General features: G+C 37.4%; 3 protein-coding genes across 3 annotated transcripts in view; 2 read left to right on the top strand and 1 right to left on the bottom strand.

The window, feature by feature from the left end:
* The window catches only part of DOCK2 (dedicator of cytokinesis 2), a 442819-nt gene that overhangs the window by 129622 nt on the left and 299536 nt on the right, over positions 1–13661 (bottom strand). The gene's annotated exons all lie outside the window — the stretch shown is intronic.
* Positions 1–13661, top strand: part of INSYN2B (inhibitory synaptic factor family member 2B) — a 131343-nt gene that overhangs the window by 54272 nt on the left and 63410 nt on the right. The window lies entirely within an intron of this gene.
* On the top strand, positions 9307–9642 carry LOC126012267 (reactive oxygen species modulator 1-like). The gene has a single exon (XM_049776111.1). The coding sequence runs from the start codon at positions 9323–9325 to the stop codon at positions 9560–9562; it is 240 nt and encodes a 79-aa protein (XP_049632068.1). The 5' UTR covers positions 9307–9322; the 3' UTR covers positions 9563–9642.

Genomic DNA, 13661 nt, shown 5'->3' with positions numbered 1-13661 from the left:
GATTTCTCTCCATTTCCCAAGGCAATATCACAGTTTTTTATGTTCCTTCCAGAAAAAAAGTTGAAATATTGTAGCTGTGTATTATCCAATGAAATAACTTAAACATTTTGTTAAGATTTAGGAAAAGATTGTTACTATTGCTGTTTACAACTTGTTCTCATAGTGGGCCCTAATCCTCAGCAAAAGCAATCATCTCAGTTTTCTCTGTGGTATAATCCCACTTCTGAGAACAGCTTCTCCTGAGCACTTCCTCTCCAGGGGGACTAGGTAAGGGCACTTTGATGAGTTTGGAAAACAGTGGCTTAAACTAAGATAAATATCTTTAATGGTTGCAGAAATTCTTGGAACTTTTATAGTATATATGGGAAAATCATAAGAGAAGGATAAATAAAACAAGTGAATTTCAAGTGAATTTGACCACAAAACAATTTATGGCCTGGGTTTATATGGGAAGTGTTTGGGAAAGTTTGATTTTAATGTAATCCACAATTTTAAAAATATTTTAGTGGGGCTGGAGAGATAGCATGGAGATAAGGTGTTTGCCTTGCATGCAGAAGGTTGGTGGTTCGAATCCCAGCATCCCATATGGTCCCCTGAGCCTGCCAGGAGCTATTTCTGAGCGTAGAGCCAGGAGTAACCCCTGAGTGCTGCCGGGTGTGACCCAAAAACAAAAACAAAAAAAAATTTAGCAATCTTAATTACTAAAAAATCCTGATGTCTTTTTCTGTGTACCCTTTCAAAGCTATATGCTAAAAAAGAGCAAAATCCCATGAATAAAAAAAATAAAGATAATGGGAAGGAGAGACAGTATAGTGGGCAAGGCTCTTGTATAGCTTGCAGCTCACCAGTGTTCAATCTCTAGTACCACATGGCCCTCCAATTGATGCCAGGAGTGATCCCTGGGCACAGTTTCATGAGTAAACTCTGAACACTGTCAGATGGGATTAAAAAGCCAAAACCAAACAAACACACTAAAAAACAAAATGAAAAAGAAAGACAATAATGGAGTAGCTGGTTAAGTGAGATGGTTAGAGTAGGGTGCTAACCCCAAGATTATGTATCTTTTAAGAAAATGATATTAATATTATAATCTGATATCTCACAGTTTGAATGAGACAGAACTATTCAAATCTTATTCTTTCTGAGTGCTTTCACCATTCCAGATGCTCAAGCAGGTTTACCCTAGAATTTCTCCTTTCAACACTGTTGGGAAGAATTTTCCTTCATGGTCCAAGATATAGCAGTAAGGAAGGATTGGAACTCTCTTAAAAGCTTTTGTAAACAGAATGGAAAATAATTAACTAAAAAGGAATAAATAATGTATTAGAAATAGGAAAATATTTTATGAATTGAGTGAAGTTCTAACAAAACGAATCGTACTTCTAATAGACTACTTGTTTATCTACATATTTTGCCAGTAAGAGCTACCAATCTCTAAGAAAGTGACTTTCTGCTACTGGGCTTAGAGGAGCTTGGGGAAAGGTCAGCAAACAGAAACAAGTTTTCTTTATTAGTATGGTGAACCCAGTCATTCAGTTCTAAGGCTTTTCTTTAAGTTTAAAAATAGAAAGAAAGAAAGAAAGAAAGAAAGAAAGAAAGAAAGAAAGAAAGAAAGAAAGAAAGAAAGAAAGAAAGAAAGAAAGAAAGAAAGAAAGAAAGAAAGAAAGAAGAAGAAAGAAAGAAAGAAAGAAAGAGAAGAAAGAAAGAAAGAAAGAAGAGGAGAGAGAGAAAGAAAGAAAGAAAGAAGAAGAAAGAAGAAGAAGAAAGAAAGAAAGAAAGAAAGAAAGAAAGAAGAGAAAGAAAGAAGAAAGAAAGAAAAGAAAAAAAGAAAAAGGTTAGGTCCCAGGAAATGCACACAGAGCTACTGTTTTCTCAAGAGTCATGCTGTCCATCACTGTCCATAAGGACTGGGTTATCACCTTTTATGACAGCAGTGGCCTTCCTCAGCTCAGTTACAACCATGCTCTCTTATCAAATCCATTCGTTATTGTCAGTTACTCAGTAAGGGATGTGTGAGATCCATGAGTATTGTGAATGGTAAAAATCTAGGGTTATGTTTATCTCCCAGGTGTGAGTTCGAGCAAGCAAACTTTTCAGCCAACAAAGAAGCAGAACACCTAGTAAAGTTTGCTCAAACCTATCTAGTTCCTCAACTAATCAACCTCTCAGATAAGGACTTTAGACTAGCAATATGGAAGGTGCTCAACAGACTCCAAGAAACCATGGATCGAGTTGAACAGAACACTAATAAGAACCAAGAAAATATAAAGGCAGAAATGACAAAACTCCAAACTGAAATAACATGTCAACTAACAGGCCTGAAAAACTCAGTAAACGAAGTGAATGACAAAATGGATAAGCTCTGGGACAGGGTATCAGAAGCTGAGAATAGACTTGGTGCTGTGGAAGATGAGATACATAACAATTCCATACAGCAGGAGAGATTGGACAAAAAACTTAAAGCAAATGAGCAGACAATGGAAAAATTAGTCAAAGAATGGGAACAGACGAAAATAGAAGTCTATGATAAGATCAACAGAAACAACTTAAGAATCATTGGAGTCCCAGAGACCCAGGAAGAAAATTTCCAGGAAGAATCAATGGTCAAGAACATCATTAAAGAGAAACTTCCAGAGCTAAAGAATATATGTGATCAAATCCTGCATGCCCGAAGAGTACCAACCAAAAGAGACCCCAGAAAAACCACCCCAAGACACATCCTAGTCACAATGACAAATCCCACAGATAGAGACAGAATTCTGAAAACAGCAAGATCAAAAGGGGAAATCATGTTCAAGCAAGCTTCCCTGAGATTTACAGCAGACCTGTCACAAGAAACGCTCAATGCCAGAAAGCAGTGGTGGGATATTGTGACAAGACTGAATGAAATGAATGCTTCACCCAGAATACTATACCCAGCAAAACTCACTTTCCGGTTTGATGGAAGAATACATGGTTTCACAGACAAAAAACAGCTCAGAAACTTCACAGACACAAAACCAGTCTTAAGAGAAAAACTGAAAGACCTAATCTAAGACAAGACTACCCAAAAGACACACCAAATTTTGAAATAAAGATGGCGTTAAATCCCAGGACAATTCTTTCTCTCAACGTCAATGGACTAAATGCACCAGTTAAGAGACACAGAGTGGCTAAATGGATCAAAAAACTCAATCCAACCTTCTGCTGCCTACAAGAAACGCACCTGAATAGTCAGAACAAACATAGACTCAAAATAAAAGGCTGGAGAAAAGTTATCCAAGCAAACAACACCCATAAAAAAGCTGGAGTGGCCATACTAATATTAGATAATGCAAACTTTATACTCAGGAAGGTTGTAAGGGACAAAGACGGACATTTTATATTAATCAAGGGGTACGTAGAGCAGGAAGAATTCACTCTCCTAAACATATATGCACCGAATGAGGGGCCAGCAAAATATTTAATACAACTGCTGACAAATCTGAAAAATAATATCAACAACAACACAATAATTGTGGGGGACCTAAACACGGCTTTGTCAACACTGGACAGGTCAACCAGACTGAAACCCAACAAGAATATACTAGACCTGAGGAGAGAAATGGAAGAAAGAGGCCTAGTGGATATATATAGGACACTCCATCCCCAGAAACCTGGATACACATTCTTCTCCAATGTACATGGGACATTCTCCAGGATAGACTACATGCTGGCACATAAAACATACCTCCATAAGATCAAGAGGATAGAAATTTTGCAGATTACCTTCGCTGACCACAAGGCTCTGAAATTATTTGTGAACTCCAAAGGGACTCAGAAGAAACACTTTAACACCTGGAAGTTAAACAGCCTCATGCTCAATAACCAGTGGGTCCGAGATGAAATCAAGGAGGAAATAAAAAGGTTCCTGGAAACAAATGACAATAAAGACACAAACTCTCAGAACTTATGGGACACAGCAAAAGCAGTACTGAGAGGAAAATTTATAGCTTTGCAAGCATACATCAGGAAGGAAGAAGGAGCTTACCTGAGTAGCTTAATGACACAGCTAATAGAACTAGAAAATGCTCAACAAAAGGACCCAAGAACAGGAAGACAGAAGGAAATAACAAAGCTGAGAGCAGAAATCAACGAAGTGGAAACTCAAAAAACAATCCGAAAGATCAACGAAAGCAGAAGTTGGTTCTTTGAAAAAATAAACAAGATTGATAGACCACTGGCAAACCTAACAAAGAAAGAGAGAGAGAGAAACTTGATAACTCGTATCAGGAATGAAAAAGGAGAGATCACTACTGATATGACAGAGATTCAAAGGGTAATCAGAAACTACTTTGAAAAACTCTACGCCACTAAAAATGAGAACCTGGAAGAAATGGATAAATTCTTGGACTCTTATAATCTTCCACGGTTGAAGGAAGAGGATGTAGCATATCTAAACACCCCCATCACCATTGATGAAATTAAAACAGTAATCAAATGTCTGCCGAAAAAAACAAAAGCCCAGGTCCAGATGGATTCACTAATGAATTCTATCAAACTTTCCAAGAGGAACTACTGCCAATCTTGGCAAGACTCTTTCATGAAATTGAACAAACAGAAACACTTCCAAATAGCTTTTATGAAGCCAACATCACCTTGATACCTAAACCAGACAGAGACGCTACCAAAAAAGAAAATTACAGACCAATATCACTGATGAATGCAGATGCAAAGATCCTCAACAAAATCCTGGCAAATAGGATTCAATGCCTCATTAAGAAGATCATCCACTACGATCAAGTAGGTTTCATCCCAGGAATGCAAGGCTGGTTTAACATCCGTAAATCTATCAACATAATACACAACATCAATAACAAGAAAAATAAAAACCACATGATCATATCAATAGATGCAGAGAAAGCATTTGATAAGGTCCAACACCCATTCTTGATCAAAACTCTCAGCAAGATGGGAATGGAGGGAACCTTTCTCAATATAGTGAAGGCCATCTACCACAAGCCAGTGGCAAATATTATCCTCAATGGAGAAAAACTGAAAGCCTTCCCTCTAAATTCTGGCACAAGACAAGGCTGTCCTCTCTCACCACTCCTATTCAACATAGCACTGGAAGTACTTGCTATAGCGATTAGGGCAAGAAAAGGATATCAAGGGAATCCAGATAGGAAAGGAAGAAGTCAAGCTCTCACTGTTTGCAGATGACATGATACTCTACTTAGAAAACCCTAAAGACTCTATCAAAAAGCTTCTAGAAACAATAGACTCATATAGCAAGGTGGCAGGCTACAAAATTAACACACAAAAATCAATGGCCTTTCTATATACCGATAGTAATAAGGATGAAATGGACATTAAGAAAACAACCCCATTCACAATAGTACCACACAAACTCAAATATCTTGGAATCAACTTGACTAAATATGTGAAGGACCTATACAAAGAAAACTATAAAACTCTGCTCCAAGAAATAAGAGAGGACACACGGAAATGGAAACACATACCCTGCTCATGGATTGGCAGGATTAACATCATCAAAATGTCAATACTCCCCAAGGCATTATACAGATTTAATGCCATCCCTCTAAAGATACCCATGACATTCTTCAAAGAAGTGGATCAGACACTTTTGAAATTCATTTGGAACAATAAACACCCTCGAATAGCTAAAGCAATCATTGGGAAAAAGAATATGGGAGGAATTACTTTTCCCAACTTTAAACTGTACTACAAAGCAACAGTTATCAAAACAGCATGGTATTGGAATAAGGATAGGCCCTCAGATCAGTGGAATAGGCTTGAATACTCAGAAAATGTTCCCCAGAGATACAACCATCTAATTTTTGATAAAGGAGCAGGAAATCCTAAATGGAGCAGGGAAAGCCTCTTCAACAAGTGGTGTTGGCACAATTGGATAGCCACTTGCAAAAAATTAAACTTAGACCCCCAGCTAACATCATGTATGAAGGTAAAATCCAAATGGATTAAAGACCTCGATATCAGCCCCAAAACCATAAGATATATAGAACAGCACATAGGCAAAACACTACAGGACATTACAGGCATCTTCAAGGAGGAAACTGCACTCTCCAAGCAAGTGAAAGCAGAGATTAACAGATGGGAATATATTAAGCTGAGAAGCTTCTGCACCTCAAAGGAAATAGTGCCCAGGATACAAGAGCCACCCACTGAGTGGGAGAAACTATTCACCCAATACCCATCAGATAAGGGGCTAATCTCCAAAATATACAAGGCACTGACAGAACTTTACAAGAAAAAAACATCTAACCCCATCAAAAAATGGGGAGAAGAAATGAACAGACACTTTGACAAAGAAGAAATACGCATGGCCAAAAGACACATGAAAAAATGTTCCACATCACTAATCATCAGGGAGATGCAAATGAAAACAACGATGAGATACCACCTCACACCCCAGAGAATGGCACACATCACAAAGAATGAGAATAAACAGTGTTGGCGGGGATGTGGAGAGAAAGGAACTCTTATCCACTGCTGGTGGGAATGCTGTCTAGTTCAACCTTTATGGAAAGCGATATGGAGATTCCTCCAAAAACTGGAAATCGAGCTCCCATACGATCCAGCTATACCACTCCTAGGAATATACCCTAGGAACACAAAAATACAATACAAAAACCCCTTCCTTACACCTATATTCATTGCAGCTCTATTAACCATAGCAAGACTCTGGAAACAACCAAGATGCCCTTCAACAGATGAATGGCTAAAGAAACTGTGGTACATATACACAATGGAATATTATGCAGCTGTCAGGAGAGATGAAGTCATGAAATTTTCCTATACATGGATGTACATGGAATCTATTATGCTGAGTGAAATAAGTCAGAGAGAGAGAGAAAAACGCAGAATGGTCTCACTCATCTATGGGTTTTAAGAAAAATGAAAGACACCCTTGTAATAATAATTTTCAGACACAAAAGAGAAAAGAGCTGGAAGTTCCAGCTCACCTCAGGAAGCTCACCACAAAGAGTGATGAGTTTAGTTAGAGAAATAACTACATTTTGAACTGTCCTAATATTGAGAATGTATGAGGGAAATGTAGAGCCTGTTTAGGGTACAGGCGGGGGTTGGGTGGGGAGGAGGGTGATTTGGGACTTGGGTGATGGGAATGTTGCACTGGTGATGGGTGGTGTTCCTTTTATGACTGAAACCCAAACACAATCATGTATGTAATCAAGGTGTTTAAATAAAAAAAAAATTAAAAAAAAAAAAAATAAAAGACACAGTGAGACTAGAATAGGGCATGGGTAGAGGGTCTTGGGCACCTTGGTTGTATATGAGAGGGGGCATCAACACCATAATGTGACCTCAACTCCAATAAAAAATGATTTTAAAAATTCAATGATTTCCATAAAGAAAATAAAAAAAATTTCATAAAAAATTCAGTGAGCGCCAGGGAGAATGCTCAATGGATAGAATAAAGGCTTCACAAGCATAAGGCCTGAGTTCAATCCAGAGTCCTTCGTGGATCCTTAGCACCAAGGAGTGTAACCCCTCCCCCCCCCAAAAAAAAAAAAAAAAAACCTATCTAGTTCCTGCAATTTATGAACAATTCTAAGAATGAGTGTTTTTTCTCCTTAACATTTCTGAAATCAAAGAGCACAAGTGAGTCCCTACTCAGTTAATTACATATAATTAGATATTGCATAATATTATATTTTATTGTATTACATTTGTACAACCACAATAATTATTGTATAATTATTATGACATGGAAATATGGAGTAGAGGTGAGCTGCTGTGACTCTGAAATAACACTGCCTGCGTCTATCTTTCACAGACTCATACTTCCCAAGTTGCTGAAGTTTGAAAACTTAATCCTTTACTTAGTATTTATCTATTCAGTGGAGATTAAAGCAGTTTCTCTCACCTAGAGCTTCGTTATAGATTTAATGACATAATTTAATAAGGTACTTAGTTCTAAATTCAACAACAGAAGTTGTTTAGAAATTGATTAAAAACAATCAATAAACTTCTGTTTAATCAACAGAAGTTGATTAAAACTATTTCTAAAAGAATGTCTATTAAAGATTAACATAAAGTATAGACATTTGATGTTACTTCAGAAAATTTAGGAGGGTAAGGAAAAATGTTTCCATAAAAGTCTCTACATTAGCACTAATCTGCTTGGTAATATCTGAGTTTCTATTTCAGAGCACCATAAATTTACTTTCTTGGTCTCTGTTACATGTACACATTTCAGGGAAGAATGCTATTTTAGCTGCTTTTAGGTGCCTAGATATTAGAAAATTTTACTAAGCCTGAATGGATTATAGGGGAGAAAAATGTAAACAAGCTTACTGTTCAGGTGCAGCAAGACAGTGACATAAACCAAGACAGGTGAACTCCTGATCACTGCAATACAGTTATTACTAAAATCATACTAATAATACACCTGCCAAGTCTCCAAATCATGAATCACTACTTTAATCTCTACATCAAATTAGGGCCAAAAAGCAACAGCAGAGACAGCAGGTGCACTCAGTAGCCCCACATTGCCATTTGTGTCAGGATTTCCAGAAAGTAAACTGTGATGGTCTGGTTAAGTTTATGTCTAAGTTTTTCATTTGTATGGAGCCAAGTTAAGTCAACTTCATAAATTTTCATAAACCTTTCAGCAAGCACTGTTCAGTTCAAAAAGAAAGTCCAAAACTGAAAGTGTTATGAGGTTCCTTTGAGCCTCAGTGCTGCCTATCTTGGGAAAATTTTGTGGCTTCTATACAACCAGGTGAACTGAGTCCAATAATAAATAATGTGGCATTGCTATTTACAATTGTATTTAAAGTCAATTGACAATTTCACAAGATTCTAGTATTTTTATGGAAGAGCTGAAATATAATAATTAGTCATCCTTCTTAAAAGTGCTCAAACTTTATCATATTGAACAACGAAAATAGGTTTTCCTCTTATCCCTCAATATTTTCTGGGATTTAGATCTATCACAGGTCTTTCCATTTCAAAATGGTATTCTTTAGGGTGAATGCTTTTCACTCACCTGACCATTCTCCTAGTGGTCATTTGTGTGGATTGAATGCTGTGAAACAATGTAGAAATGCTTATGCTCTAAAGCAACAGATACAAATAGGCATATGTGTCCATAATATGGGATGCTTTTCCAGTTATACACGGAGTAGATGACTTTACTATGGAATAGACAGACTGGACATTAAAAATTAGTATTAATATATCAGTACTACAAGCTGGAATTATCCCAGGCAAACAAGGACACATGATCTCCTAGTCAAGGAGAATGTACATGAAATTAAAAAAAATGTAGGAGCGGAGCGACCGAGCCGAGAACGAGATGCTGGTGGCCGTGGGACCCTACGGCCAGTCCCAGCCCAGCTGCTTCGACCGCGTCAAGATGGGCTTCGTCATGGGCTGCGCCGTGGGCATGGCGGCCGGGGCGCTCTTCGGCACCTTCTCCTGTCTCAGGATTCGAATGCGGGGTCGGGAGCTGATGGGCGGCATCGGGAAAACGATGATGCGGAGTGGCGGCACGTTTGGCACATTCATGACTATCGGAATGGGCATTCGATGCTGATGGAGACCATGGTTGCCTGTAATATCAGTCCCCTCCCATCATTCCCAACCCATGTACTATAATAAAAAATTAAAAAAAAATGTAACAGATAGTGACCAATTGTCCAAATTATATTGAATGGAACTTGAATCTTTCAGTTTTAAAATTTTACTAAAGTTTGACTATCCTCTGCCCCCCCAAAATGAAAGATAATATGTCAAAAGCTTATATTGATCCTTAGATGCCAACTAACCTATTTCTTCAATGAAAAGCAGAATTATTTAAGAGGGCACTGAGTTCCTCCCCAACCCAGTTTAGTTCGCTAGTCTCTCTCCTCTGAAATACAATGCTAAGGTTTACTTAATGCCTTATTGCAATTTCCAGATTAAATTTGTTAGTAGAAGAAGAATGTTATGTATGAAAACATTTCCATAAGATTATTATCTTACTGATCCTCCCCTAATCAATTATTGTACCCACACTAGGGTGTGACCTGGTGATCGGATATTGGATTATTCCTCACTTGGTATTCTGCTCCCACCCTAGGGTGGTACCTGATTCTTGTCTGAGGAAGGCTGGGGAAGAAGAAGACCAGATTTAACACAACACCTCATTTATTACCAATCTGATGATGACTAGAAATCATAATTTTCCACCTGGTATGACCAGTGGTGTGAGTGTGGTATTGCGTTTTTCTGGCATATTCAAATTATTTTCCCTTTGGACCTACCCTGTAAGACTCATTCTCTTGTCTGCTTTTCTTTTTTATGCATATCATTTGGGGACTTTCTAATGATTCCAATCCACTAAGAACATCAACAATCAATTAACTAAGCAACAATAAACCCCAGTCAATTTTCATTTTATCCCCAATTCTCTTGATTGGAAATAAAGCAGAGCCTTGCTTCAATAACAACTTGCAGTAACAGACTTGAGACAGTTTCATTAAAAAAATATTCTCCATGAATATTTGCAGGAACAAGAGTGCACTAGAGCTCCAACTTTACACTAGTGGAAATTCTAGAACCCCCATCTAAGTACTGAAAAAATCTGGAAGCAACAAAGATTGTGGTAATTGGGATGTTAAAAACAAGTAGAATCAATTCATTCACAGGCGTTTATTGAACCTTAGGGTATTCAACACTTATGTCTTGGAGGATGAAAGCAACTGAAAAAATAAAGGTACCAAGAAGCACATAGAATCCCTATTCAGACTGGTTACTGTGCACTTTTCCTTTATAAAAAAAGATGGATCTTTTGTTCAAGGATATACTGTGGTTTGATGTTTTGATCACGCTAACCTCACTGGATTTAAACTATGGATTCCAAGGGAACAGCGCATATGTCCATCTTCTGCCTCAGGCTCTCAGGGATCCCGCATATTTTCATGAATTCAGTCTTGGACTTGAAGCAAAGGCTACACAGTAGAATCATTAAGAATATGAGTCCCAGAAGTCAGAGTGATAGAAGAGTAGGCAGGGCACTTGCCTTGCAAGCAGTTGACTGATCCAGGTTTGATCCCCAGCACCATATAGGGACCCCCAATCCTCACCAGGAGTGATTCCTGAGCAGAGAGCCAGGAGTAAGTCCTGAACAAAGTTTTGACTGCACTACTTGTTTCTGATCTGGGCATATCACTAATGTATCTAAGTCTTAGTTTTCTCAACTAAAATAGAAATGATTATAATATTATCTTATATATTTTACATACATATTTAAATATTATGAACATTAAATTATGTATATGCTAATTTATTGAACTAATGATTGGCATATTAAAGAACTTAAAATGCTAGTTGTTATTAAAAGTAATACCCACATTTGAATATTATTTAATAACCATAATCTAATAACCCAACTTTGTGCCATGCCATATTTCAATGAATACTATTAATTTAGTTGACTTTTTACTGATTTTATGAGGGAGACACCATTATTCCACTTGATTACAAATCAAGGTGATGGAACTGTGTCAGAGAAGGGTTGCCTGCAAGTGAGTTATCAGTTAGGTTAGCACTGACTATTCTTTTTTTTTTTTTTAATCTTTATTTAAGCACTATGATTACAAGCATGTTTGCAGTTGTGTTTCAGTCATAAACAGAATACCCCCTTCACCAATGCAACATTTCCACCACCAATGTCCCCCCTCCTCCTGCACCCCTGCCTGTATTCATAACAGGCACTCTACTTCTATCATTCTTTAACCTTGTCATGCTAGTTGTTAGTGTAGTTATTTCCCTAACAGCATTCACCACTCTGCATTTATCACTCTGCTATGCTTCTCTAACCATGTGAAGACTCTGTGTCTTTATGGTGAGACTCTCAGTTCTAGGACAAGGATAACTAAAAGAGCCAGGAAGTAGTAAGGAAAGAAATACTGACAAAGTGGCCCCTGCAAAATGGCTTGTCCTTTAGCTTAGTGCAGGTGATTGTTATAAATAACAGACTCCTAATACACATCTAGAAACATTTTGCCTCGCATGTCGACAGCAGTTAACTTGTATAGAATGGAATCCTCATGATTAGAGACACTATTCTTAAAATTTTTACAACTTAGGCTTCAGCCTGGTGGAATTAAACATAGGAGTCAGGAAGACTTCAAGTCCAGTTTGAGTTTTCATTCTCTACCTGAGTGATCCTCCACTGTCTCTTCAGCATGCTCCAGGATATATCTGAGAGTAAGCATGATAAAATATCAGAGATTTTTAAAAATATTTTCAGACTTGGTCAGAGAGACAGTAAAGTGGCTAGATGCATGCTTTGCACATAACTGACCTGAGTTATTTCCAGGCTGGATCTCTGGCATCTCATACGATTCCCCAAGCACCACCAGGTCTAATTCCTGAGTGCAGAGTCAAAATTAACCCCTGAGAATCACTTGGTGTGCCCCAAACCACCTATCTATCTATCTATCTATCTATCTATCTATCTATCTATCTATCTATCTATCTATCTATCTATCTATCTATCTATCTATCTATCTGTCTGTCTGTCTGTCTGTCTGTCTGTCTGTCTGTCTGTCTGTCCGTCCATCTGTCTATCTATCTATCTGTCTGTCTGTCTGTCTTTCTATATTCTAGTCTAGCATGACATATTTTTATAATCTTATAATCAACACAATGTTTGAGTGTAGATTGTTTGATAGATTGTTTTCTAAACAAAATTGTATTATTGTATTAGATTGACAATGGGGTCAATGCTGAATTATTTCCTTCACACCTGCATTTTTTTTTTTTTTTTTTGGTTTTTGGGTCACACCCGGCAGTGCTCAGGGGTTGCTCCTGGCTCTACACTCAGAAATCGCTCCTGGCAGGCTCAGGGGACCATATGGGATGCCGGGATTCGAACCACTGTCCTTCTGTATTAAAGGCAAATGCCCTACCTCCATGCTATCTCTCCGGCCCCCAACATACTTGCATCTTTATATTAAGTTAATAGCTCCCATTTGGTATGTCATTCCTTTGTGCATTATCAATAAAACACTGAATATTGATTGGTCCTTGATGTTTCAATATAGCTGAAATGGTCCTAAAGAAAAGTCCATGAAAATGCTTAATGGGTCTAGATAATGGACATCACTGTAAATAGAATGTGATCAACCTCTGTCAATGAAAGCTTTAGCTTTTTAAAGAAAATTTGTAAAAAAATAATTGATGTATATATGCATGCATATGATCTCTGAATAAACCTCTCAAACCATTATCCCATGGTCAGGCAAACTGAGAAATAAAATTAATGAAAATATTTGAGAAAAAACAGGTTGTTAGATGACCTTGAACAAGTGATTTAATGTTTTGAGATAAATCCTAATTTTCATTTGATTAAGTGAAAACAATGAGTAAAAACAGGAAGGTAAACAATGCAATTAATAATTGATGTTATTTTTATGTTGCTAATTTTGAGTAAAGAATTTTAAAGTGTCAAAACTAACTTTAACAATACAAATAATCAGAATTTGTGCCTTCAAATACTATGTAAACAGCAGTTGCTTTTTTTCAACAGTTCTCTATTATTATTTTTGTTTATTTGTTTTTTGGGGGAAAGTAGTTTACACTTGGTATTGTTTGGGCTAACCTGACTTGATGCTTAAGGAATCCCTCCTGCAATGCTCAAGTGAGAC

This window comes from Suncus etruscus, chromosome 6, assembly GCF_024139225.1.
Source record: "Suncus etruscus isolate mSunEtr1 chromosome 6, mSunEtr1.pri.cur, whole genome shotgun sequence".
Lineage (NCBI taxonomy): Eukaryota > Metazoa > Chordata > Mammalia > Eulipotyphla > Soricidae > Suncus > Suncus etruscus.
The sequence above is the reverse complement of the archived record's forward strand: the minus strand, read 5'-3'. Positions and strand labels throughout refer to the sequence as shown.

Bases quoted from the DNA above. Each gene is read 5' to 3' on its own strand.
- LOC126012267 (XM_049776111.1), top strand. From the start codon at position 9,323: ATGCTGGTGGCCGTGGGACCCTACGGCCAGTCCCAGCCCAGCTGCTTC.